Here is a 26,655-nt window from a genome sequence, read left to right on the forward strand (position 1 = left end):
ACGCCATTGATGAATGGGTGGGCCAGAGCCATCCTGGAGCTGAGCTGAGAGGCTCTGCATGTGACATGTGGATGGAAAATAGAGAGCTTAGTCTTTTTGCTGAACGCCCTTCAAGATGGCTGCCTGTGTGAAGTTCCTGTCCGAAATCCTCCCTGGAAGTGCTTTTTTTCAGTCACTTTATGAGTCAGCAGGACATTAGCGTTTACAGAGTGCTGCCCACGTTGTTTCTCATTGGAATAGTCAGCCCCATTTTGTAAGTTAGCACAAGTTAGTTGCAGAGAGTAAATCTGCTCGCGTGTCAGGGACACAACAGGTGAACTTGAACTCCCCTCCCCAGCGCCAGCTTGGTACTTTTTCTGCTTTACCACTGCAATGACTGCCTCCTGTGGTTTCTTTTGGGGTGATGGTACAGGTCTGGTGTGTGTTCTAGGAAGAGGGCAAGGTCACGTGGGCATCTTCTAGTAATACTAAATTCATTTTATAAAGCACATTGGAAACCAAAATTGTTTTTAGTGACATGGTGTCTGGGCAGTTATCGTTCAGTGTGGTTTTTAAAAACCGAAGGCAGACTTTGGCCCGTAATGAACAGTTAGCCTCCAGCATCCTGTGCTTGTGTCGGCCGTTCCCCTCTGCAGGGTCTGGAGCTGTGTCTGGCATCCCTCTTGCCACCTTCCCTGCCAGGCTGTGGGCAGTTGGTGCTCAGCGTCTTACTGCAGAGCAGTGCCCGCTTCAGCATGGTTGCTTTTCCAGGACGGAACGCCCCGGAGCTGGTCTGAAATACACTCAGGCCTTCCTCTTGGTTCTGTCTTCACTAATGCTGGCCTGCACTCCTTTAAACTGGGGGCCCTAAGGCTGTCATCTTAAAATACACCCCACAGGCCACCCGTCCGTGGCTCGTTCCAGCATTCCGGGGAGGGCCTGCTGACCTGAAGGTTTCCTCTGGCCTCCGGTCTGAGTCACTCAGCTTCGGGTCAAAAGACCAGAGAAGATTCGGTGTCGGGGCCTGCCATTGGTGAAGCGTCTGCCGCCTGAGGTAGGTTCTGTCTTGTCTTTCCTGTCGAAGATGGCCTTCGCTGCTGCTTCTCGTACGCTTAGGACCACAAAAGAGTGGCTTCACTCTGTTCTTACTTTCTGAAATTAGATATGTATTTTCAGATATGGGTCACAAGCATGACCTGTAGCTTAGGTCACCTTTAGCAGAACAGCTGTGTGGAACTAAATGTGGGCTGTGGGAACAGGAGCCTGACTCCTGTCGCTGCCAGGCCCCTCCTTGCCGTGTGGCCTCCGTGTCCTGCCGCCCGGTTGGAACCCCTCTCTACCCTTTCGCCCCATTTTCTTGTACTTAACATGGCACATTATTTCATGACTGACCCTGACAGACCTGAACTCATCATTATCTTTGACTTTGGAGGGTTCTCAGATCCCTGCCTTTGATTTTCAGATGTGGCTGTTAACGGTTTAATTTCTGTGTGTGGTTTTTGAGTGGATTCTAACAACCTGTTTTTATTGAAGTTTCAGTTTATTTTAGTTTTGTGATTGTTTGAGAGAAGAAAGGGATCTTAGGAGCAGATTCCATCTGTGAAATGCAGTGTAGGATTTTGACTGAAGGATAGAAAATGGAACAGATGGCATAAGCGGTGACAAGCCTACTTCAAGTTGATTCCTCGGAGCTCCAGACTGAGGTTCTGAAGGCCTGTCTGAAGAGCCTCATAGAGAGCAGGAGAGCAGTGCACACCCACGACCTTCCTGCCACCCGTAGGGGCTCTTCCACCTTCATACGCTTGACTTGGGCCTGAAAACACCGGCGATCCTGGGCTCCTGCCTTGTCCTGGAGAGCGTGGGCGTGGCTCCCAGTGTGTGGTCGTGCTTCCATGGCTTCCAGTCCAGGGGACACCTGGCTGGTGCCTCCCCGCCTCCATCTCTCCACGTGCTTCCCATCCTGTCTGACTGCACCTCGTGCTATAAGCTCATCTCCAAACGCTGGGAATCGTGAGCAAGATTTTTTTCCCCACTCCTACCTTTTTTTTTTAACCTCCAGTCTTGTATTCCATTTATATCTACAACTAGCAGTTAAGCATTTGGATATAAAATGCAAAACATATAAACACATGTGCCACGTTAAACTGCCCCCCTCCCCGCCAATACACACCCTTTGGTTTATATAGGAGATTTCTTTCCTGATCAGGACATATGGCCAGCTGAGACTCAGTTCTTTTCTGCCCTTTTGCTCAGAAAAGGCCCAGACACCGCACCAAGGCTGTGGGGCTGAGTTACTTCTGTGTCTCACTCTCTTGGCTGCCCGCACCAGTGGGAGTGAGACAGAAAGGAGTCGGCACAGCTGCCTCTGAGAGTCTGGGAGACCCAGGGGCCCATTCGTGTGGCCGTGTGCACGGCAGAGCAGAATTAAAGTTGGGAGATCTTTAAGAATTTGAGAAACTCCCAGAAAGAGGTGTGATTGTCAGTGTTTGCAGCCTCACCTGTTCAGGGAAGTGATGCTGAAATTGAACCTGACTCTAAAATAAGTGGCTTGCTCTGGGGTGTCCCTTTTCCCACCATCGTCCTGAGCTGCTGGGCGGAGTGGGTGCTGGTTTCTAGTTTACTTTACGTTCTGATTTTGAGACCTTGCCAGACTGAATGCAGGTGCACTCTCCTTACAGAAAGCGGGCCGAGAATGGACCCCCTTATCCTGGTGCCGTATTTGCCTCGGGCAGAGAGGTCCCCGGGGCCGGAAGACCTGGGCTGGCGGGCGATGTGTCAGGTGCTCCAGGAACACCAGATGTGTCCGAGACGGTGTGTGGCTCCTCTTCTTTTTATGTCCGAGGTGCTGCCTTGGGCTTGAGCAGGTGCATGGAGCTGCGTTTGTGTCAGTGGTGTGCTTTGCTGGGTGGGTTTATCTTCATCCTGCTCCTCCCTGGCCGTGAGAAGGGGGTGGACGGGACACTACAGTCCCCGTCTGCTCTGTCCTTGCTCTGTCAGCCTCCGTGACTGTTGTGGCAGCCACATTTTCTTTTTTTGTTTTTAAACTTTGATTTGGTGTTGTGTTAACTTCTGCTGTACAACAGAGTGACTCAGTTGTATATATATTTCTTCATATGCTTTTCCATCATAGTTTATCATAGGATATTGAACATAGTTTCCTGTGCCATACAAGTAGGACCTTGTTGCTCATTCATTCTATATATAGTAGTTTGCATCTGCTCTTTCCAAACTCCCAACCCTCCCCTCCTCCACCCTCTCTCCCTGTCGGCAACCAAGAGTCTGTTCTTTATGTCTGAGTCGTTTCTGTTTTATGGATGTGTTCGCTTGTGTCGTGTTTTAGATTCTACATGAGTGATATCATATGGCGTTTGTCTTTCTCTTTCTTACTTCACTCAGTATGATAATCTCTAAGCCCATCCATGCTGTTGCAAATGGCATTATTTCGTTCTTTATGTGGCTGAATAGTATTCCATTGCATGTGTGTTTGTGTGTGTATGTATATACACCACATCTTCTGTATCCATTCATCTGTTGATGGACATCGAGGCTATTTCCAGGTCTTCTAAACAGTGCTGCTCTGAACCTAACGATGCACGTATCTTTCCAAATTATAGTTTTGTCTGGGTGTATGCCCAGGACTGGGATTGCTGGATCACATGGCAAATCTAGTTTTAGTTTTTTGAGGAACCTCCATACCATTTTCCATACAGGCTGTACTAACTTACATTCCCACCAACAGTATAAGAGGGCTCCCTATTGGCCAGACCCTCTCCAACATTTACTGTTAGTCGTCTGACTGGAGAGAGTTGGCCCCTCACGGTGGTTTTCATTGGCATTTCTCTCATGATTAATGGTGATGACCGTCTTTCCATGGGCCTGTTACCCTTGAACGTCTTCTTTGGAGAAATGTCTATTTAGGTCTTCTCCCCATTTTTCGATTGGGTTGTTTGTTTGTTTTATTATTTACTTCTGTGAGCTGTTTATATATTTTGGAAATTAAGCCTTGTTGGTCACATCATTTGCAAATATTTTCTCCCAGTCTTTTCACTTTTTTTTTTTAGTCTTTTCATTTTGTTTGTGGTTTCCTTTGCTGTGCAAAAGCTTGTAAGTTTGATTAGGTCCCATTTGTTTATTTTTGCTTTTATTTTTATTTCTTTGGGACACTAACCTAAGAAAACATTGGTACCATTTATGTCAGAGAATGTTTTGCCTGTGTTTTCTTCAAGGTGTTTTATGGTGTCCTGTCTTATATTTGGGCTTCCCTGTAAGCTCAATTGGTAAAGAACCCACCTGCAATGCAGGAGACTCCAGTTCTATTCCTGGGTAAGGAAGATCCGCTGGAGAAGGGATAGGCTACCCAATCCGTATTCTTGGGCTTCCCTGTAGCTCAGCTGGTAAAGAATCCACCTGCAATGCAGGAGACCTGGTACAGTCCCTGGGCTGGGAAGATCCCCTGGAGAAAGGAAAAGCTACCCACTCCAGTATTCTGGCCTGGAGAATTCCATGGACAGTCCATGGGGTTACAAAGAGTCAGACACATCTGTAAGTCATTTTGAGTTTATTTTTGTGTATGGTGTGAGGGATGTGTTCTAACTTCATTGATTTACATGTGGCTGTTCAGGTTTTCCAGCACCACTTGCTGAACATACTTTTTTCCCCCATATTGTATGATCTTGCCTCCTGTGTTGAAGATTAATTGTCCATAGGTCTGTTGTTTTTTTTTTTAACTTTTATTTGCATTGATTTTTTGCGGCATTAATTCCCGAGCCATATGTTTTTGTTTCTTCAGTTTCTTCTGGGATAGCTTTTTCTTCTGTGCAACCTCCTCTTCTGGGTTAGGAACAATCTGTTCTTTTTCAGGAAGGATCATCTCAATGTGGCAGGGAGAGCTCACGTAGGGGTTGATCCGACCGTGAGCTCTGTAAGTCCTGCGCCGCATCTTGGGGGCTTTGTTCACCTGGATGTGCTCAATGACCAGAGAATCTACATCTAAGCCCTTAAGTTCAGCGTGACTCTCTGCATTTCTGCGCATGTGCAGTAACAATTCAGCACTCTTTTTGGGCCACCGACCCTGCGTCCAGCCCCGCTGTTTGGCCTGTGCACACCCAGCAGCTCCACCGTTGTAGCGACGGAATGGCACACATTGCTTCTTAAAAGTGACATCCTTCAGATACTTGGTGGCTTTTCGGATATGCATACCCTTTATGGCCTGGGCAGTTTTCACGAATGTTCTTAAAGTGAACATGAAGATTTGAACCTCTTGATATGGATGATTTTGTGGGGTTTTCTGGGTGGAGTGAATAGTGCACCATTTTTAGGGGTCACCTCAGGCTGCTTACTCAAAAAGGGTCTGTAGGTCTTTGAATTTATTTCTGGGCTCTGTGTTCTTTTCCTGTGATCCATGTGTCTATTTCTGTGCCAATACCATGCTGTTTCGATGACTGTAGCTTTGTAGTATTATCTGAAGGCTGGAAGTATTATCTTATGCGTCCTGCTGTGTTCTTTTTTTTCAGGATTGCTTTGGCAATTCTGGGTCTTTAATGGTTCCATATAAGATTTAGGATTATTTGTTATAGTTCTGTGAAAAATGTCATAGGTAAATTGATAGGAGTCACATTCAGTTCATTTTAGTTGCTCAGTCCTGTCCAACTCTTTGCGACCACATGAATCGCAGCACGCCAGGCCTCCCTGTCCATCACCAACTCCCGGAGTTCACTCAGACTCACGTCCATGGAGTCAGTGATGCCATCCAGCCATCTCATCCTCTGTCGTCCCCTTCTCCTCCTGCCCCCAATCCCTCCCAGCATCACAGTCTTTTCCAATGAGTCAACTCTTCGCATCAGGTGGCCAAAGTACTGGAGTTTCAGCTTTAGCATCATTCCTTGCAAAGAAATCCCAGGGCTGATCTCCTTCAGAATGGACTGGCTGGATCTCCTTGCAGTCCAAGGGACTCTCAAGAGTCTTCTCCAACACCACAGTTCAAAAGCATCAATTCTTCAGTGCTTAGCTTTATTCACAGTCCAACTCTCACATCCATACATGACCACAGGAAAACCATAGCCTTGACTAGACGGACCTTTGTTGTCAAAGTAATGTCTCTGCTTTTGAATATGCTGTCTAGGTTGGTCATAACTTTTCTTCCAAAGAGTAAGCGTCTTTTAATTTCATGACTGCAGTCACCATCTGCAGTGATTTTTGAGCCCCCCAAAATAAAGTGTGACCCTGTTTCCACTGTTTCCCCATCTATTTCCCATGAAGTGATGGGACCAGATGCCATGATCTTTGTTTTCTGAATGTTGAGCTTTAAGCCAACTTTTTCACTCTCCACTTTCACTTTCATCAAGAGGCTTTTTAGTTCCTCTTCACTTTCTGCCATAAGGGTGGTGTCATCTTCATATCTGAGGTTATTGATATTTCTCCCGGCAATCTTGACTCCAGCTTGTGCTTCTTCCAGTCCAGAGTTTCTCATGATGTACTCTGCATATAAGTTAAATAAGCAGGGTGACAATATACAGCCTTGATGTACTCCTTTTCCTATTTGGAACCAGTCTGTTGTTCCATGTCCAGTTCTAACTGTTGCTTCCTGACCTGCATATAGGTTTCTCAAGAGGCAGGTCAGGTGGTCTGGTATTCCCATCTCTTTCAGAATTTTCCACAGTTTATTGTGATCCACACAGTCAAAGGCTTTGGCATAGTCAATACAGCAGAAATAGATGTTTTTCTGGAACTCTCTTGCTTTTTCAATGATCCAGCGGATGTTGGCAATTTGATCTCTGGTTCCTCTGCCTTTTCTAAAACCAGCTTGAACATCAGGAAGTTCATGGTTCACATATTGCTGAAGCCTGGCTTGGAGAATTTTGAGCATTACTTTACTAGCGTGTGAGATGAGTGCAATTGTGCAGTAGTTTGAGCATTCTTTGGCATTGCCTTTCTTTGGGATTGGAATGAAAACTGACCTTTTCCAGTCCTGTGGCCACTGCTGAGTTTTCCAAATGTGCTGGCATATTGAGTGCAGCACTTTCACAGCATCATCTTTCAGGACTTGAAATAGCTCCACTGGAATTCCATCACCTCCACTAGCTTTGTTCGTAGTGATGCTTTCTAAGGCCCGCTTGACTTCACATTCCAGGATGTCTGGCTCTAGGTCAGTGATCACACCATCGTGATTATCTGGGTCGTGAAAATCTTTTTTGTACAGTTCTTCTGTGTATTCTTGCCATCTCTTCTTAATATCTTTTGCTTCTGTTAGGTCCATAACATTTCTGTCCTTTATCGAGCCCATCTTTGCATGAAATGTTCCCTTGGTATCTCTAATTTTCTTGAAGAGATCTCTAGTCTTTCCCATTCTGTTGTTTTCCTCTATTTCTTTGCATTGATCTCTGAGGAAGGCTTTCTTATCTCTTCTTGCTATTCTTTGGAACTCTGCATTCAGATGCTTATATCTTTCCTTTTCTCCTTTGCTATTTGCTTCTCTTCTTTTCACAGCTATTTGTAAGGCCTCCCCAGACAGCCATTTTGCTTTTTTGCATTTCTTTTCCACGGGGATGGTCTTGATCCCTGTCTCCTGTACAATGTCACGAACCTCATTCCATAGTTCATCAGGCACTCTATCTATCAGATCTAGGCCCTTAAATCTATTTCTCACTTCCACTGTATAATCATAAGGGATTTGATTTAGGTCATACCTGAATGGTCTAGTGGTTTTCCCTACTTTCTTCAATTTAAGTCTGAATTTGGCAATAAGGAGTTCATGATCTGAGCCACAGTCAGCTCCTGGTCTTGTTTTTGCTGACTGTTGCTTCTCCATCTTTGGCTGCAAAGAATATAATCAATCTGATTTCAGTGTTGACCATCTGGTGATGTCCATGTGTAGAGTCTTCTCTTGTGTTGTTGGAAGAGGGTGTTTGTTATGATCAGTGCATTTTCTTGGCAAAACTCTATTAGTCTTTGCCCTGCTTCATTCTGTATTCCAAGGCCAAATTTGCCTGTTACTCCAGGTGTTTCTTGACTTCCTACTTTTGCATTTCAGTCCCCTATAATGAAAAGAACATCTTTTTTGGGTGTTAGTTCTAAAAGGTCTTGTAGGTCTTCGTAGAACCGTTCAACTTCAGCTTCTTCAGCGGATTACTCTGATATTGAATGGTTTGCCTTGGAAACGAACAGAGGTCATTTTGTCGTTTTTGAGATTACATCCAAGTACTGCATTTCGCACTCTTTTGTTGACCATGATGGCTACGCCATTTCTTCTGAGGGACTCCTGCCCGCAGTAGTAGATATAATGGTCATCTGAGTTAAATTCACCCATTCCAGTCCATTTCAGTTTGCTGATTCCTAGAATGTCAACATTCACTCTTGCCATCCCTTGTTTGACCACTTCCAATTTGCCTTGATTCATGGACCTGACATTCCAGGTTCCTATGCAATATTGCTCTTTACAGCATCAGACCTTGCTTCTATCACCAGTCACATCCACAGCTGGGTATTGTTTTTGCTTTGGCTCCATCCCTTCATTCTTTCTGGAGTTATTTCTCCACTGATCTCCAGTAGCATATTGGGCACCTACTGACCTGGGGAGTTCCTCTTTCAGTATCCTATCATTTTACCTTTTCATACTGTTCATGGGGTTCTCAAGGCAAGAATACTGAAGTGGTTTGCCATTCCCTTCTCCATTGGACCACATTCTGTCAGATCTCTCCCATTAAGTCTGTATATTAGTTTGGGTAGCATGGCCATTTTAACAATATTCTTCCAATTGAAGAACATAGGATATCTTTCCATTTCTATGAATTACCTTCTATTTCCTTTATTAATGTTTTATGGTTCTCAGCATATGTCTTCTACCTCCTTGGTCAGGTTTATTCTTGAGTATTTTATTTGTTTCATGCTATTTTTAAAGGGATTGCTTGTTCATTTCTGGTATTTCATTGTTAATATAAAGTGATGCAACCAATTTCTGTATGTTAATATTTAGTATTATTTGTTTATTTCTAAATTTTTGGCTGTGCTGGGTCTTCATCGTGGTGCAGGCTTTTGTCTAGTTGCGATGAGCTGGGGCTGTGGTCTAGTTGCGGTATGTGAGCTTCTCATTGCAGTGGCTTCTCTCTTGTGGAGCACAGGCTCTAGGGAGCTTGGGTTTCAGTAGTTAGGGCACGTGGGCTCCATAGGTGCAGCTCCCGGGCTCTAGAGCAGAGGCTCAGCAGTTGTGGTGCATGGACTTAGTTGCTCCATGGCATGTGGAATCTTCCTGGACCAGGGATTGAACCTGTGTCCCTGTATTGGCAGGCAGATTCCTATCCACTGTGCCACTAGCGAAGTCTGGGATATGGGATTCTGTCTCTTTCTTCCTGTTTGTTACTTTAATTAAACCAGGAGGTTTATGAGTCATAAACATTAAATTATAGCAGTATTTGATGAGTTTCCTTTATTTCATAAACCAGAGACCCCTTCAGACAACCTTGGAGATCTGATTGCTGTGAAACCGATTCCTGGGCTTTCAGTTAGTGATGGGTGACGATGCTGCTGCTGGTGCCAGCCGTGTTCACTGAGCTCTTACCCTTGGCCAGGGACCGTACTCATACTTCTATGTGTTAATTCATCCTTCGCAACAAACCTGTTTTACAGACCTCGCTTTACAAACTCAGGTGCCAAGACCCCAGCGGAGTGGCCCCCACTCAGGCTGGTAAGAGGCCGAAGCCGGTTGTGCCAGCAGGGCAAGGGCTCGTCTTTGAGCCCCTGTGCTGCCACTGCCATGTGTTCGTGTTCTCCAGATGGTCTCGGAAACTCTGAATTTGGGAGGCAACAGGGCTGCGTGTTGGTGCTTGGTGCCTTACTTTTAGCCTTCAGTAAAGCCTGACATGGGCAGACTCCACAGGGCTGTGGTCTCTGGAAAGCTGAGCCTGTTGTCCTTCCATAAGCAGTGTCCCCACCTCCTGGGCTTCCTGGGCAGTGGCTGGGCCTGGGTCATTTGAGCCAAGCAGCGTGCTCCTTCTTGGGACCTACCTGGTATGAGGATCTTGGGTTGCCATGGGGATAAAGCTCTTCCCACACAGCTGTCCTGCTGGGTTGAAGTGTACCCACAGTCTTCGGGGCTGGGCCCTGTGAAGGCCCCCAGGCAGCACCCACAGATCCACGGGTGCCAGAGGTGCTCCTGCCTGCACTGAGCCTCTCTGAGAACTTCCCAGGTGCCAAACAAAGGGCCTTTAGGTCCTCGCCTTGCTTCTGGGGCTCAGCCCCACCTGAACGTTCAGTTGAGGGCAGGCATTGGTGCCAGTCATACCCAGGTAAAGAGCTAGGTGCTTTGGAAGCCATTTGGATTGCCAGGACATCCATGTGTGGGCTTGGCACAGTGTCAGGTAAGACGGGAATGTGCCCACTTAGCAGACAGTAGCTGGGGTGTTTCAGAAGTAGATTAAGTAGATTAAGTGGAGGTTGATAGGAAAGAGTCATTTTTGCAGATGTTTGTCCATGGATGTTAATTTTTTATGCTGATTAAGAATTTAGGTGTATGGGAAAGGCAGGTGAAAAGTTAATCTGAATACTGAAATAGCTTTGTTGACAGTTCCGATTGGAACAGAGCCTGTAGCTTAGATTGGGATGGCCCTCGCAAACCTGGACGTCAGGGTCAGCACAGCACAGGCACACAGGTGGCCCGTGAGGGCTCCATGTGTTCCAGCCTTGGAGGCACCAGAGTGGGTGTGTCATGGGAAGGGGGGAAGCACATCCTTATATATGTGGGGCTGAGTGCTGAAGAATTGATGGTTTTCAACTGTGGCGTTGGAGAAAACTCTTGAGAGTCCCTTGGACTGCAAGGAGATCAACCCAGTCAATCCTAAAGGAAATCAGTCCTGAATATTCATTGGAAGGACTGATGCTGAAGCTGAAACTCCAATACTTTGGTCACCTGATGTGAAGAACTGACTCATTGGAAAAGACCCTGATGCTGGGAAAGATTGAAGGCAGGAGGAGAAGGGGACAACAGAGGATGAGCTAGTTGGATGGTATCACTGACTTGATGGACATGAGTTTGAGCAAGCTCCAGGAGTTTGTGATGGACAGGGAAGCCTGGTATGTTGCAGTCCTTGGGGTTGCAAAGAATCGGACACGACTGAGTGCCTGAACTGAACTGAAGGCTTGGGATTGGGCAAGGACACTGAAGTCATTCAGTCTGATGAATGATTGAAGTCCCTTCTGATTTGCAGCCCTTCTTCCCTGAGCCCCTAATCTCATGGTCCTGGAGGGCCTGGGGCCACGTTCTCTGGGCCGCACGCAAGGTACTGCTCCCCTCAACATGCCTTTAGCCCCGTGTCTCCCCTCTGGGCATGGGGGTGTGGGGAGTAGGGGTGGTGAGTCCTGGAAGGAGTGGACATTTCTGAAGTGTGGACCGTGCACAGCTGTGTGCCCACTGCCAGGGCCTCCCGATTTTTGGGGGGACGTGGCTCACCAGTGACACTGGGCGGGCACAGGCCACAGTGTGCAGGGCCTCTGCTCCAGGCCTGAGTCTGCGCCCGCATCTCAGAGGGTGCTCACCATGCTATGAGTCCCTTGGGGCATCCTGAGGCCCATGGCCACTGAGGACACCATCCAGGGGATGTCTCTTCTGAGAGGAGTGTAAGGATTGTATGGCTTCCTTTTTCCTTTTTTACAGAAAAACTTTTCTCATTTCACAAATACCAGGAATGGGAAATAATATTGGGTGGTATCAATTTCCCCGAAACAGGTTTCTGAGGGAGACTGCGGTGGGTGCTGACGCGCTCCAGGAGCGGGTCCTCAGCCACCCAGCTCAGTCTGTGATGCCAGCTTGTGTCCCTACAGAGAGGAAACTGGTTCTACCACGCTGAACGGTCCACACAGGGTGCGGGGCCTGGGGACATCCTGCCGGGCTCAGAACTGAGACCCTGACGTGGGACCTGGGGTCTGTGTCAGACTCAGGGGCAGAGGGTGGCCAAGTCCCTGGCATCCCCCCAGCTCGTCACTAATTCATGTGCTTTGTTCTTCCAGAAAGAGTCTGCTGAGGGCGCGGGTCATGGACTTCATCACCTCCACAGCCATTCTGCCCCTGCTCCTGGGCTGCGTGGGCCTCTTTAGCCTCTTCAAGCTGCTTCAGTGGCTGCGCATGAGGGCCTACGTCCGGAACGCCGTGGTGGTCATCACTGGCGCCACGTCAGGCCTGGGCCGAGGTGGGTCGTGGTGCAGGGCTGTTGGGGAGGGGCTGGGGACGTGGGTGCAGACATATGAGGTCAGTTGGTGACTGGGCAGCAAGGGCCTCCCTGTCCCTGGTCCAGGAGGAAAAGGCCGTGGGAGCATCAGGGCTGGAGGTGGCAGCCAGGGAGAAGGCCACACACGTGTCTGGGGCGGCCTCAGTGCCGGTCAGCGTGGAGACGGGTGTCTGTATGTGGTGGCACCCAGCTTCCCAGTTGTTGTTCAGTCGCTCCATTGTGTCCAACTCTTTGCAACCCCAAAGAGGTCCCCAGAGATGGACCGTAGCACACCAGGCCTCCCTGTCCTTCACCGTCTTCCAGTTTGCTCAAACTCATGTCCGTTGAATTGAATAATGTTTTTGCTTCTCTGAGGGTCTTTACTGGATTCATCCACATCCCTGGTTTAAGGCTCTGGGGTCACCTTCTCCTCGCTGCTCTTCACGGGGCCTCCAGCTGTATCCGGGCAGATCAGGACAGCATCAATGAGGCATCAGCTGTTCCTCAGCCGGTCTCCAGCTAAGCTTGGTTCTAGTCTGGTTCTAGGTCCACATGGAGCTTCTGGGTCCCAGACTGCCCTCAGCACAGTGTACCAGTATAGGTGTGTCGGAATCTGCACGTGTGCCATGCCACCCTACATATTCCCCACGCTGGCGCTCAGTTCCGTGGAACAAGGCCGAGAGGCGCCCTGCGGTGGGGTACACCCGGCACCTTTGTGTCTCCCACCACGTGCTGGGACAGATGATGGGAGGCAGGGTCCTCCCCTCAGGGAGCCCGGGTCCTACAGAGAGGAGGGACTTCTGCCCGTGTGTACCCCATGTGTTCCCCGCAGCCGGCAGGCACGGCACCCAGGTGTGTGCTGGCTCGGGCTCATCTCCCGAGTCCTCCATACGCTCAGAGAAGGTGTGACTCCTCCTGGGATCTGTAGGCAGAAACCCGAAGCCAAATGGAAGCCCGCGTCTCCTCTCCCTGGGGAGGCGGCGAGGTGGGCAGGACAGGTCCAGAGTAGCAGGGCTGTGCGGGGGCTGCAGGAACATGGGGGAGCAGATGAGGACTGGACTGCTGGTGGCCAGGGTGCCAGCAGGCTTCGGGGAGCGTGCGCCAGCATGGTGTTCAGGTGAGGTCTCGGGGGTAACCTGAGGTCTGTCATCAGATCTCCCGGCCCCAAGCCACAGCCAAGCCTCTGACCTTACTCAGCTCTAAATATAGATTCTTAGCGGCCTCTGCTTCACAGCAGAGAGAAGCGTTTTTTAACGTCCTTGAAGAGCGCCTGAGGGTTGGCTGTGCGGGAGAGGTGGGCTGCGGGGCCAGCATGTGCATGCGCAGGAGAGAGGCCGTCCTCTCTTCACCCCGTTTCCTCCTGCAGCACTGGGGCCTGTGTGTCCTTGTGTGACTGCTCTTCCTGCTGTTTCCTGGGTCCCATCAGAGGGCCAGGAAGCCGTGTGTCTCTTCCCCTCTGGCCTCAGTAGACACCCCTTGGCCACTGCCCATGGGTTGTGGGGAGGAGACCTCACCCACCCTTGTGGCTATGCCGTCGGCCACCTGGAGGCCTGGCAGACATGCCAGGTATTCAGACGGCCCTCTGTGTTCCTCCTGCTGTGTCTCCCGGCTTGTCCTGTGGATCACAGGATGCTGGGTGAAGGGACACATCCTGGTTCTGCAGCTGTGAGCAGCTGGGGGGCTATAAGCCAGCAGGGCTAGAGGTCTGGGGACTGGCCAGCAGCCGAGATAAGTGTGCTCCCTCCACCCTTCTGCCTCACTGTATCAGCTTTTCTCCCCAGTCTGTTGTTTGCATCCCCGTCACTCCTGTACAAGCTCTAATTTCCTCCCTTTGTTTCGCTGCAAAGTGGATGACAGTCTCCAGAGCTGTGTGGACCCGTGTCCCCCACCTTATGTCTTGGTGGCAGCTCACAGAATGTCCACTATGGCGGTCAGGTCAGGATGAAACGGGATGAGGAAGCCAGCAGGGCTTTGGGAATGGTAGGAAACTGGCCTCAGGAACGCTGAGGGTCTCTGTGAGAGCACCCCCAACCCCTACTCCACCCCACCCAAGGAGACTCAGCTGGGCTGTGACCCAAGCAGCCCACCCAGGGCCAGAGCAGGGGCTCGACTCAGTCTGGGTTTGAGCCCTTGGTCAGGATGGGGTTCAGGGAAGATGACACCACACGGCCTGAACCTCCTTCCAGAAAGCTCCACCTGGATCAGGGGAGCAAGTGAGACTGCACGAGGAGCTGTGTCTGGAAAGAGGGCATTGTCACCCGGAACCTCCTCCCTCCTTTCCTGAGGGACGCTGGCATTATGCCCTCACTTTGGCTGGGGAAGGATGTCGCCTGGACCCCAGAGCCTCCTCCATCCCTGGATCCGTGCCCCTCCTCTGAGCCCATAGCACCAAGACTCCACTTGACCGCTGGGCCCGGGACTCAGTCTGATACCTAGGGTGGCTGCATGGTCAGCTGGGGCGGTGGGGGCTGCACAGACCTGCTTGTGGGCACCTGAGTGAGGCCAGGCCTCCAGTGAGGAAAGGCTGTGGCCCTTTAAACCCCACGTTTCCATTTTTGCCAACATCCAGTTTTTAAATTTATTTTTTGGCCCTGCAGCATGGCATGGGGGATCTTAATTCCCCACCCAGGGATTGAACAGTCGCCCCCTGCAGTAGAAGTGGGGAGTCCTAATCAATGGACCACCAGGGATGTCCCTTGAGCAGTCTAAAAAGGCAGCTTAGAAACACACTTAGCCCTGGCTGGCACTTTCTGTCTGCCTGAGGCTGCTGTGACGCGCTCAGTCCTCACAAGAGGGAAGTGGAGGTGAGGAGGCCTCTCAAGGAGACTCAGTCCATCACAGGAAGTCTCGCTCACGTCCGTCCTCTTGACCTAGGGGCTTTGAGCTTCACGGCAGTCACCACTCAGCCGTGTTTGGGGAATCACTCCTTGCTCCCGCCGCCCTTCCCATTGTGGTCTTGGGGTTCCCAGGTGACCCTGACTGGCCCAGTCCTGGTGATTCTGCCCCCTAACATGGCCCTTCCCTCGAATTCTGACACCAGAGCTTGGAGGGAACAGGTCAGAGGCCCCCTTGCGTGGCTGGGGAGTGGTGTCTGTGGGAACCCAGAGTTGTCTGCAGCCCCATCCCCTCTGTGGAGAGGCTGGGGGATGAAGTGGGGAAGGGACCTGCCAGCATTCAGACAGCTGGGCTCCTGCTGCCTGGGACCCTGTGCAGCCTCCTGTACCCCCGTCTGGGCCGTTCAGCTCCTTCTCTGAATTCCTGAGCTGCCTGGAATCCTCCTGACAAGCCTGCTTTTTGTTTTGCCTCCAAAGAAGGCTGACGAAGACAGGTGCCCAGGCAGTTTTGGACTCTGCCCTGCCACGGTCTTAGTTGTCACCTGGATGCTCTAGTGACTCAGAGGAGCCTGGTCTCACCCCCCTGCCCCCGATCATTTTAAAATGATGTCCCCCTTATTGTCCCCCTGCTGTTCTTTAACCTCCTTGCAAGGCTGCCAGCCTCCGCACTTTGTCCTCACTGTGTGGAGAGGAAATGGCAACCCACTGTGGTATTCTTACCTGGAGAATCTCATGGACAGAGGAGCCTGGCAGGCTACAGTTCGTGGGGTCGCAGAGAGTTGGACACAACTGAGCAATGTAGTGTGCAGAGGGCATGTGTGTCTACGAGCCCTTGGGCCTGGGCAATCTCAGGAGGAACAGCCCTACAGGCTTCAGGTCTGGTGGGGGGGTCTCCCCACCCCCCCTCACCAGAGTCCTATGTGTCCACAGAAGTGCCCCTGGCAGATATGTGCCTGTTGTACTGAGGTGACAGCAACCACAGGCCTCGGTGCAGGGGTGCGGGGGAGGTGTTCTGGCGCTGCTGACTGTTGGGCGCGTCCCTTGCCTCACAGAGCTTCTTTGCAGTGACAGTGGGGATCCTGCTTACAGTGGGGGTCAGAGCTGAAGACTATGTTGGAAAATCCTGAGCCTGGTACCCAACAGTCTGTCCCCCGGCTTGAGCCTCCCTCCTGCCCATGGATGTGTCACAGCCCTGAATACCGCTCTGCGAGGGCCCTGACTCCCAGCCCCACACCCCTCCATGGCGGGGCTAGTACCGATGCCTGGGGAAGAAAAGGCCTGCGGTTTGAGGCTGGGGAGCTGGGAGCTGAGCTGACGGGGCCGAAGGCCTGGGTCTCCCCAGACAACAGGCTGCTTTCTTGTCCCCTAGAATGTGCCAGAGTTTTTCATGCTGCTGGTGCTAGGCTGGTGCTCTGTGGCCGGAATGCTGAGGCCCTGGAGGAGCTCAGCCAAGAACTTGCTGCTTCCCGGGCTCTGGAGGTGAGTGAGCCTGGGGGACTTGCCTGGGGAAGAGGCACAGCCCGTCCTCTGCGGGTCTTCACAGTGCTTAGAGAGGTCTCTCTGCGAGTTCTCCCCGTCAACCCCGGTCCCTATTCATCTCTTTTTGGTGGTGGGAGGTTGGCAATGACTTTTAACGTTTTATTTGTGGGGAATACACATATTTATCATTTTAACCTCTTACAAGCTTATAGTTCAGTGATAGTAAGTGCATTCACCATGTTTGTAATGATCACCTGTCTGTCCCCAACAAAAATTGTGTTCCCACTTAAACAATCCACTTTTTCCTCTGCTTTCCAGTCCCTGGAAATGTCTTTCTGTGAATTTGCCTGTTCTAGATGCCTCATAAAATTAAACTATTTGTCTTTCTACGAGTAGCCCTTTCTCTAAGCGTAATGTCTTCAGGGTTCATCTACGTTACAGATGTGTCCGAACTTCTTTCCTCTTTCTGATGGACTGGTATTCCATTGTGTGTACAGATGTTCCTCACTTGGTCTGTCCCATTTTCTTGACGTACTGCAAGGCATCTCCACCTGTGGGCTATTGTGAATGATGCTGACGTGGACACAGGTGGACATGTGTCTGCTCCAGTCCCTGCTTTCAGCTGTTTTGGACACCCCAAGAGTGGAATGGCAGGGTTTGTGGAGGTTTAGTTTGACCTTTTGAGGAACTGCAGACTGTTTTCCACTGCAGCTGCACCAAGTTACAGTCCCAGCAGCACTGCGCAAGGGCTCTGACTTCACATCCGGGCCAGCACGTGTTGTTTTCTGTTTCTTAATTGTACTGTCCTAGGAGATCTAAGTGGAATCTCACTGTGGTTTGGACTTGCATTTCCCTAACTACAGGTGGTGCTGAGCATCTTTTCATGTGCTTATTTATATATCTCAATTGGGGAAATGTCAATTCAAGTCCTTTTCCTGATTTTTAATCAGGTTGTTTGTTGTGGAGGAGTTCTATGTATATTCTAGATACCGAGTGTATGTGCTCAGTCATGTCTGACTCTGTGATGCCATGGACTGTAGCCTGCCAGGTTCCTCTATCCATGGAATTTTCCAGGCAAGAATACTGGAGTGGGTTGCTATTTCCTTCATGGGATCTTCCTGACTTAGGGATCAAAACTGAGTCTCCTGTCTCCTGCATTGACAGGCGGGTTCCTAACCCTTGGACCACCAGAGAAGCCCTTGAGGCCATGTTTGTACATGGTGATAAGATTCCAGCTTCATTCTTTTGCATGTGGATATCTAGTTTGCCCAGAGTTCCTTTCCCTCTTGAATGGCCTTGGCAACCTTGGCAAAAATCTAAATCTGAGGGTTTATTTCTGGACACTTTATTCTGTCCCACTGATCTATATGCCTGTCCTTATGTCAGTACCATGCTGTTTTAATCCGCATAGTTCAGTAGTAAGTTTCAAAGACTGGAAGTGTGAATCTTCCAACTTTGCTCTTGTCTCCAAAATTGTTCTGCTATTCCTGAATAGCCACTGCACTTCTATATGGATTTTAGGATTGTTTTTTTTTTCCCTGACAAAAATGGCATTGAGATTTTGATAGGAATTGTGTGGAGTCCAGATCACTTTGGATAGTATTGTCACCTTAACAGTGTTAAGTCTTCCAATCCATGAACATGGGATGTCTTTCCATGTGTTTAAATTTTCATTTTTATCATGTGTCTTACCGCCTTCCATGTACAAATCTTTCACCTCTTTAGATTTATTCCTAAGGATTTAATTCTCTTAGCTGCTATTATAAATGGTCTTGCTCGCCTAATATCCTGTTCAGATTATTCATTGTTGGTATGTAGAAACACAGCTGAGTGTTTTGTATTTATCTTATATCCTGCAGCCAGGACAAGATGACACAGGTCGGCCATCAGAACAGCATCCACCATTGGAACACAGCCCCAGTGTTTGGGAGACAGGGTCTTCCTTGGCTCCTGATGCTGCACGAGAAATGTGGGTTGCCTTTCTCACAGCTTCTCATCACAGGAACATGGTCACCACGGAGCTTATGGTTGAAATCAGGCAACATTTTCTATACTTGGGTGGCTGAGCAGACCCCCTGGAAGCTGCAAGTGTTCAGAGAGTTTGACCTCAGAGCTGAGTCACTGCCATTGAGCTGTCCAGGCAGAGGGCAACTCCTGCACGACCTCTCTGACTCCACACCCCTCCCTCATCTGCTTAGGCTCAGGGCATCATGAGTCAGAATGTCCACCAGTCGTTTTCTTCTTGCGATGTTCTTTACAGCCATAGTGTGTCAGTCTTCCCCATGAGACCATATGCTCTAGGACAGAAACGTGTCTGCCTTGCTTTTACCGTCTCCAGCATCGGGCACATCAGTTCAGTTCAGTTGCTCAGTCGTGTCCAACTCTTTGCGACCCCATGAATCGCAGCACGCCAGGCCTCCTTGTCCATCACCAACTCCCAGAGTTCACTCAAACTCATGTCCATCGAGTCGGTGATGCCATCCAGCCATCTCATCTTCTGTCGTCCCCTTCAATCCCTCCCAGCATCAGGGTCTTTTCCAATGAGTCAACTCTTTGCATGAGGTGCCCAAAGTATTGGAGTTTCAGCTTCAGCATCAGTCCTTCCAATGAACACCCAGGACTGATCTCTCAGCATCAGTCCTTCCAATGAACACCCAGGACTGATCTCCTTCAGAATGGACTGGTTGGATCTCCTTGCAGTCCAATGGACTCTCAAGAGCCTTCTCCAACACCACAGTTCAAAAGCATCAATTCTTCAGCGCTCAGCTTTCTTCACAGTCCAACTCTCACATCCATACATGACCACTGGAAAAACGATAGCCTTCACTAGACGGACCTTTGTTGGCAAAGTAATATCTCTGCTTTTCAATATGCTGTCTAGGTTGGTCATAACTTTCCTTCCAAGGAGTAAGTGTCTTTTAATTTCATGGCTGCAATCACCATCTGCAGTGATTTTGGAGCCCAAAAAAATAAAGTCTGAGACTGTTTCCACTGTTTCCCCATCTATCTGCCATGAAGTGATGGAACCAGATGCCATGATCTTAGTTTTCTGAATGTTGAGCTTTAAGCCAACTTTTTCACTCTCCTCTTTCACTTTCATCAAGAGGCTCTTTAGTACTTCTTCACTTTCTGCCATAAGGGTGGTGTCATCTGCATATCTGAGGTTATTGATATTTCTCCCAGCAATGCAATCTTGATTCCAGCTTGTGCTTCTTCCAGCCCAGCGTTTCTCATGGTGTACTCTGCATATAAGTTAAATAAGCAGGGTGACAATATACAGCCTTGATGTACTCCTTTTCCTATTTGGAACCAGTCTGTTGTTCCATGTCCAGTTCTGTGGCTTCCTGACCTGCATATAGGTTTCTCAAGAGGCAGGTCAGGTGGTCTGGTATTCCCATCTCTTTCAGAATTTTCCACAGTTTATTGTGATCCACATAGTCAAAAGCTTTGGCATAGTCAACAAAGCAGAAATAGATGTTTTTTGGGGACTCTCTTGCTTTTTCAATGATCCAGCGGATGTTGGCAATTTGATCTCTGGTTCCTCTGCCTTTTCTAAACCCAGCTTGAACATCAGGAAGTTCATGGTTCACATATTGCTGAAGCCTGGCTTGGAGAATTTTGAGCATTACTTTACTAGCGTGTGAGATGAGTGCAACTGTGCGGTAGTTTGAGCATTCTTTGGCATTACCTTTCTTTGAGACTGGAATGAAAACTGACCTTTTCCAGTCCTGTGGCCACTGCTGAGTTTTCCAAATTTGCTGGCATATTGAGTGCAGCACTTTCACAGCATCATCTTTCAGGATTTGAAAGAGCTCCACTGGAATTCCATCACCTCCACTAGCTTTGTTCGTAGTGATGCTTTCTAAGGCCCACTTGACTTCACATTCCAGGATGTCTGGCTCTAGGTGAGTGGTCATACCATCATGATTATCTGGGTCGTGAAGCTCTTTTTTGTATAGTTCTTCTGTGTATTCTTGCCACCTCTTATATTTTCTGCTTCTGTTAGGTCCATAGCATTTCTGTCCTTTATCGAGCCCATCTTTGCATGGAATGTTCCCTTGGTATCTCTAATTTTCTTGAAGAGATCTCTAGTCTTTCCCATTCTGTTGTTTTCCTCTATTTCTTTGCATTGATCGCAAGGAAGGCTTTCTTATCTCTTCTTGCTATTCTTTGGAACTCTGCATTCAGATGCTTATATCTTTCCTTTTCTCCTTTGCTTTTCACTTCTTTTCACAGCTATTTGTAAGGCCTCCTCAGACAGCCATTTTGCTTTTTTGGACACATAGGAGTGCATAAAAATGTTTTGTGAATAAACTGACTTGGCCTGAGAGGCATAGCAGCTCTGTAACATGGGACAGTGTACAGCATCCTGCTGGCCCAGGGCGGAGGGGACCCTGCTCACCTCGTCTGTGACCCCTGCCCACAGTGCTGCCCAGGTCAGGTGTGAGCATGACGGGCAGGCCACGTTCTTCAGGGAAGTGCTGCAGCCTGTCCTTCACACTAGGCTGCCCCCACGATGAGGAGCCAGGCCAGACCATCACTCTGAAGGTACCTTTGGCTTCTGTCGCACTTGACCAGGTGCAGACACACAAGCCTTGCACGGTGACCTTCGACCTCGCAGACCCTGGGGCCATAGCAGGGGCTGCCTCCGAGATCCTGCAGTGCTTTGGCCACGTGGATGTGCTCATCAATAATGCCGGGATCAGCTACCGAGGCGCCATTGTGGACACCAGCCCAGACGTGGACAAGAGAGTGATGGAGACAAACTACTTTGGCCCAGTAGCTCTGACAAAGGGTAAGGCCTTGGGTCAGAAGGGAGAAGTGCCGGGCAGGTTGGCATGGTTTCCATTTCCTGTGGACCTGTTGTCTTATCCACTCCACCCTGGGGTCAGTGCTGCCCTTGCGACTCAGGGTTGGCTTTTCTGGGCCTGGGCCTGCGCTGTGTTGTTGCCTCCATGTCCCACTGGGTTTGGCGACCTACCGGGTGCAGGCAGAGCACAGCAGAGGCAGTGATGTCCTGCCACGGTTCTCACAGCAGGGCACAGGGGGCCGAGCACTCTCAGACGTGGCCCTCCCCGGGCTCTCCACGTGAGCGACGGTGACCTCTGCCCTCTCCCCACAGCGCTCCTGCCTGCCATGATCAGAAGGCGCCAGGGCCACGTGGTTGCGATCAGCAGCATCCAGGGCAAGATCAGCCTGCCTTTCCGATCCGCGTGTGAGTGCTCCCTCCCCCCGGTCAGGCGCTTCTGCCCAGACTTCTCCTGCCCACACGCCCATTGTTTACTCTTGTTGTGAAGACAGCAGGCTCCCGGTCCAGAATTCAGACATGAGAGGGGCGCTCAGCACAGAGCGTGTGGGGACCTGAGAGGCGTGTGCCTGAGCAGAAGCCTGGGCTCAGTCCCAGCCACGCTCCTCACGCCACGTGTGACCGCGTACCAGGCCCCTCCCAGCGCCACCACCACCATCAGCCCACAGGTGCTGCCCCTCCATCCGGTTACTGCACACGCCTCCAGAGTTCTCCTGCATGTGATGAGACGTGCAGCGCTGGGGCCCTTATGTGCAGCTCTGTGCTTCCATCATCCTGCTTGACAGTCTTTCCACTCGGCTCCCTACTTGCTGAATGGATGGGCGTCACGTAACTCAGGGGTTGACTTGATGCCTGAGGGAACTGCCTTCCTCAGTGGCCAGCAGCAGATGTGCTGTGTGCCACGTCCTCCAGTGTTTTTCTCTCTGGGCACTCACTCACTGTGAGGGTTTCAGTAAGATTAGTTCCAGAAAGTGGGAATGCTGCCAGCTCGACCTCAGTTTAGACTCACCTGCCATTGTGCACAGCTGTGCCAGGATGGTGGGACTGCACCATCACAGGGCACCAGCAGGCAGATTCTACTTTTGTTTAATGTTATAAGTAATGTCACAATTACCTCTAAACTGTCCTGGTAAGTGCGTTCCTTGGTTCACCGTCTGCAAGGAAACACTCTGTTGTAACCGAGCCCCCCACCCGCAGATGCCTGAGGCAGCTCCAAGGAGGGGTATGTGGAGGAGAGGGGGCATGGAGGGGAGAGGGCATGTGGAGGGGAGGGGCAAAGCTTGGCGAGGACAGCCACATGGCACCCTCAGCTGGACGGGGAGCCCGTCAGAACTGGATGCAGCCCAGCGCTCCTTCTGGTGCGTGTGTCCAGGGTCAGCTGTGGGGCTCATGAGTCCACACCAGCTCCCTCACCCCTGCGGCCACACTCAGGACGCCCTGACACGCCCAGGGATGCTGTGTCCATACTTGTCCTGGCCTCGTGGGTGGCTTCCTCAGGAAACGTGTGGGCGTCACAGCTGACAGCAGGGGCCACACCAGGCATTCGGGGGCGGGGGGCGGTGCACAGTGCTCTTTGTACTGAGTTGCTTCTAGACATCACTGGATTTGGTCTTTCTGAATTTTATCCTCCTCTTAGCTGTGACTGCATAGGTCACACTTGGTCTGGAAGTTTCATAACCCCCAGGCTGGACAAGGTGGTGCCTCCTAGGCACACTGGCCAACCCACAGGCAGTGGGCTCCCCAGTCGTGAAGTGGGGTGTGGGCGGGGCTTTGTCCCCTCGGGCTGTTGTGAGGCCAGGTGGGAGGATCCAGGAGGTGAGCACGTGGAGCTCTAGCACATGGAGCTCTGGGGACTCTTCCACACTAGAGACTGCCCCGTGGGAACTGACAGACAGACGTGAGGCCTGGCATGGGTTTGCACACATGCTGCCATGCAGCCAGGGAGCATCCCTGGACATTTTCAGTGATGAAAGTTGAAACAACGCTGAGCCTGTTCTGTGGCTATGACCCTGAGTCACACGGCAGGCACCCAACTAGCCTTCCACACAGAGAGAACCCTGAGCATGAGTAACACGGACCATAGGAGCAACCTGTGGCCATGTCCTCATCTGTGCAGGGACCTGGCCGACATGAGACACCAGTGGCCTGGCCCCTCTGAGGAACTGCGCTGGGAGGTGTGAGGAGGACTTTCACTTTCTTAGTTTCTTCTGAACTATCTGAATGTTTTACACAGTAGACTTTTTTAACTTTATAGATTAAATTCACACTTAGAACTTGCAGGAGCAAGAATGCCCAGGAACCTTTGACCATACGTGCTGTGTCGTGTTCTGTGTGAGTGAGTGCATGTACATAAGACGCACAGGGTATTCCCTGAACCGGAGTGGGAGACCTGATGCCCCCCTGTTCAGGGTCCTGACCAGCATCATCCTACCCTCCCTGGTCACCAACCTTTGCAGACGCGGCCTCCAAGCACGCAACCCAGGCCTTCTTCGACTGTCTGCGGGCTGAGGTGGAGCAGCATGACATCGAGGTGACGGTCATCAGTCCTGGCTACATCCACACCAATCTCTCCCTTAATGCAGTCACAGCCGACGGGTCCAAGTATGGAGGTGAAGCCCCAGCGTGTGTTCCTCTGTGAAAGCTCCCTGATGATCTTGCAGTTTTCATTCAGAGTATCAGTTTAAACCACCTGACGTTGTGAGGTCGGTCATATATACTGATGACTGACCTGAGCACCAACCATCTCTACCCTGAACCCTGCAGGCTGGAGGAAGTTGTGGGAACAGGCCCACAACAGGGCTGGGGGGAGCCCTCTGCTGAGATGCTGACAGGACTCCTGCTAGCCCACTGTTAGTGCTAAAGTGACCAGGCCGGGTCTCTTCCCGTGAGGTTCCCCTGCAGTGTTGGGGGGACAAGACTTCAGGGGTAGGCAGAGGCCAAAGACAGCACAGAGCTGACCTGCAGTCACTAGTGGCCCGATCGGCAAGGCCCAGCCAGCAGGTGGGGCCAACCAGGACCAGCTGGCTTTTGCCTCCCCAGCTGGTGGACCCACATGAGCTGCCTTCCTGCGCTTGCTCGGGGCCTGCCTCCTGGGACATGCTCCTGGGACATGCTCCTGGGAGTATGCTGGGTGTTCAGCAGGGGCCTTCTGGCCAAGCCTGAACCAAGACCACCTATGCCCAGGACAGCAGCCCCCTCATTCAGCAAGGCAGCAGAAGCCGTACAGAAGCACGGGGCTGGGTAGGTTCATAGGCATTTATTCCCAGGATGGCGGCCACACCCCATGACTTGTGGCATCTAGTTCCCTGACAGGGATTGCACCCATGCCTCCAGCACTGGAAACACAGTCTTAACCACTGCACCACCAGGGAAGTCCCAAGCATCTTTTTTAAAAATTCCCTCTGTGGCATTTAAAAACGAGCAGCCACCAGAAACCTACTGTTCTGTGTTGATGGTGGAGAGGAAGCCAGGCACCACCGTGGCTGCGGGTGGCCTCCCCTCTGCCTGCTGTTCCTGCTTTGTGGGCACAGTTCGCCAGTGATAAGGGAAAAAGTAACATCCTGTGCCCCTGCATTGACCTCTGGTCCACAAAACAAACCAAGGCTTCCTTCCTGCCTGCCACCCTGATACACCCAAGACAGGGGCCCTGCCACCTGCCTCACTCCTCTCCAGCCAGCGTGCTCTGCAGCCCTCCCACCCACCTGGCCCCCTGCATGGCCCACTGCCCTGGCACAGCACCCTTAGTCACTGGTTGCCCCAACTGGCTGAAATGCCCCAGGTCAGGGAGTGAGGGAGCATCTGCTGGGCACCCCCTGGCTATGCACCGTAGTTCTGAGCTGTCCACCTCCCTCCTTGGACTGCAAGGACAGTCACTGCACCTGCTGGCCAAGCCCCTGGGAGAGCTCCCTGGGGGACCAAGTGTCCAGAGTTGGCTCAGGCTTCTGCCCCCAAACTCAGTGAGTTTCCTATTCCATTTCAGTGATGGATGAGACCACGGCCCAGGGCCGAAGTCCTGTGCAGGTGGCCCAAGACATCCTGGCTGCTCTGGGGAAGAAGAAGAAGGATGTGGTGCTGGCCGACCCGATGCCTTCCCTGGCTGTTTACCTTCGAACTCTGGCTCCTGGGCTCTTCTTCAGACTCATGGCCTCCCGGGCCAGGAAGGAACGGAAGTCCAAGCACAGTTAGTGCCTGTCCTGGTGGGCAGGTGGGGCAGTCGCTGCTCCATGGGGACTGTGTTGGACTTCTGCCTCATGGGTGGGGAAGGAGGGAGACATGCTTCCCCTGCAGACCCCTGGCCAGGCCTGCTGGCGGGGGACGGGAACTCAGAGGACGTGTGGGAACCAGGAAGGGTGAAGGACAGCTTCCTCCAGGTGGAGGGACATGAAATAAAGGAAGGAGCCTGGGATCTGTGGTCCCTGAGGGCAGGCAGAACCACGCCTCTTTCGTACCTCAGCCCCTGCATCTTAGGGTCAGAAGACACCCTCACGTCACCTGAACCTGGTTCTCAGGGAGGAGGCAGCGGCCTTCACACTGTTTACGGGACCCCCACTGTCTTGGTCAACAAGCAAATGGTCAGCATGTGACTGGCCTCCCCGTTGTTCAGTGCATGGGAGCTGCCCTCCTGCACCAGGCTTGTTTCAGTGACAGCTTCTGCTCAGCTGCCCTGAGGTGGCTGCTGTTTGTCTGCCTCTGGCCACCTCCCCCCAGTCTGGTCTGCAGGCAGAGCCAGGCTCCCTTTCCAGATCTGGCCCCCACCCCGTTCCAACCCCACAGGCTCAGGTGGGTGGTGGGCGATGCGTGGTGGACACGAGGTCCAGATCACTGCCAGGTTACCTGTGGACCATATGCCACCCAGCTCTCCCAGGCCTCCTGGAATTAAGTCAGAGTTTCTCTAACTGTTCTAAAATGTTTGGCTCTCCCCCGGTAAACAAATGGCCCCGTCGCCCCAAGCACCCCTTCTCACTCTGGTATCTGACCTTCCCGAGGGACTCTCTGAAACTCCAGGTGTCACTCACACATGTGCCCTCAGTGGGACCTGAGCAGAGTCTTGGGCTGGCAGGGCCCCCTCTGGTGGAAGACGAGGGGAGTCTTCCCTCAGCCTGGGGCAGCAGGTTGAACTCAGGGTCCACAGCAGGACAGCCTTGATGCTTAAAAAAAAAAACACAGGCGTTAGTTTGTTCTCCTAAATCAGAACCTGGACAAGAGACCCCAGGCCCCAGCTCTCTGGGCAAACTCAGCAGAGACTCAGAGACTGGCAGGCCTGGCCTTGCCCCGCCTCACCCGAGCAGCGCTCCTTGAACCAAGGCCCAGGTGAGACATGAGGCTCCTCCAGGAGGGGCTGGGCCTGCCGGGTGAGAGGCTT

At 51.2% G+C, this 26,655-nt stretch overlaps 1 protein-coding gene across 2 annotated transcripts; it reads left to right on the forward strand.

The window, feature by feature from the left end:
- The first annotated feature begins 697 nt into the window (after window positions 1–697).
- DHRS7B (dehydrogenase/reductase 7B) lies at window positions 698–25,724 on the forward strand. Of its 2 annotated transcripts, none has more exons than XM_070389656.1 (8): window positions 698–1,033; window positions 2,658–2,790; window positions 11,977–12,155; window positions 16,377–16,486; window positions 21,065–21,281; window positions 21,609–21,701; window positions 23,750–23,894; window positions 25,273–25,418. In XM_070389656.1, the coding sequence occupies exons 2-8, from the start codon at window positions 2,672–2,674 to the stop codon at window positions 25,280–25,282; spliced, it is 873 nt and encodes a 290-aa protein (XP_070245757.1). In that variant the 5' UTR covers window positions 698–1,033; window positions 2,658–2,671; the 3' UTR covers window positions 25,283–25,418. The 2 variants fall into 2 exon arrangements, with proteins under 2 accessions (XP_070245757.1, XP_005893538.2); XM_005893476.2 differs by having other exon boundaries at window positions 704–1,033; window positions 23,750–23,902; window positions 25,273–25,724.
- Window positions 25,725–26,655: the final 931 nt, after the last annotated feature.

This window comes from Bos mutus, chromosome 19, assembly GCF_027580195.1.
Source record: "Bos mutus isolate GX-2022 chromosome 19, NWIPB_WYAK_1.1, whole genome shotgun sequence".
Lineage (NCBI taxonomy): Eukaryota > Metazoa > Chordata > Mammalia > Artiodactyla > Bovidae > Bos > Bos mutus.

Bases quoted from the DNA above. Each gene is read 5' to 3' on its own strand.
- DHRS7B (XM_005893476.2), top strand. From the start codon at position 2,672: ATGGACCCCCTTATCCTGGTGCCGTATTTGCCTCGGGCAGAGAGGTCC. The intron at 2,791-11,976 runs GTGTGTGGCTCC...TTGTTCTTCCAG, and splicing joins CACCAGATGTGTCCGAGACG to AAAGAGTCTGCTGAGGGCGC. The intron at 16,487-21,064 runs GTGAGTGAGCCT...GCACTTGACCAG, and splicing joins CTGCTTCCCGGGCTCTGGAG to GTGCAGACACACAAGCCTTG.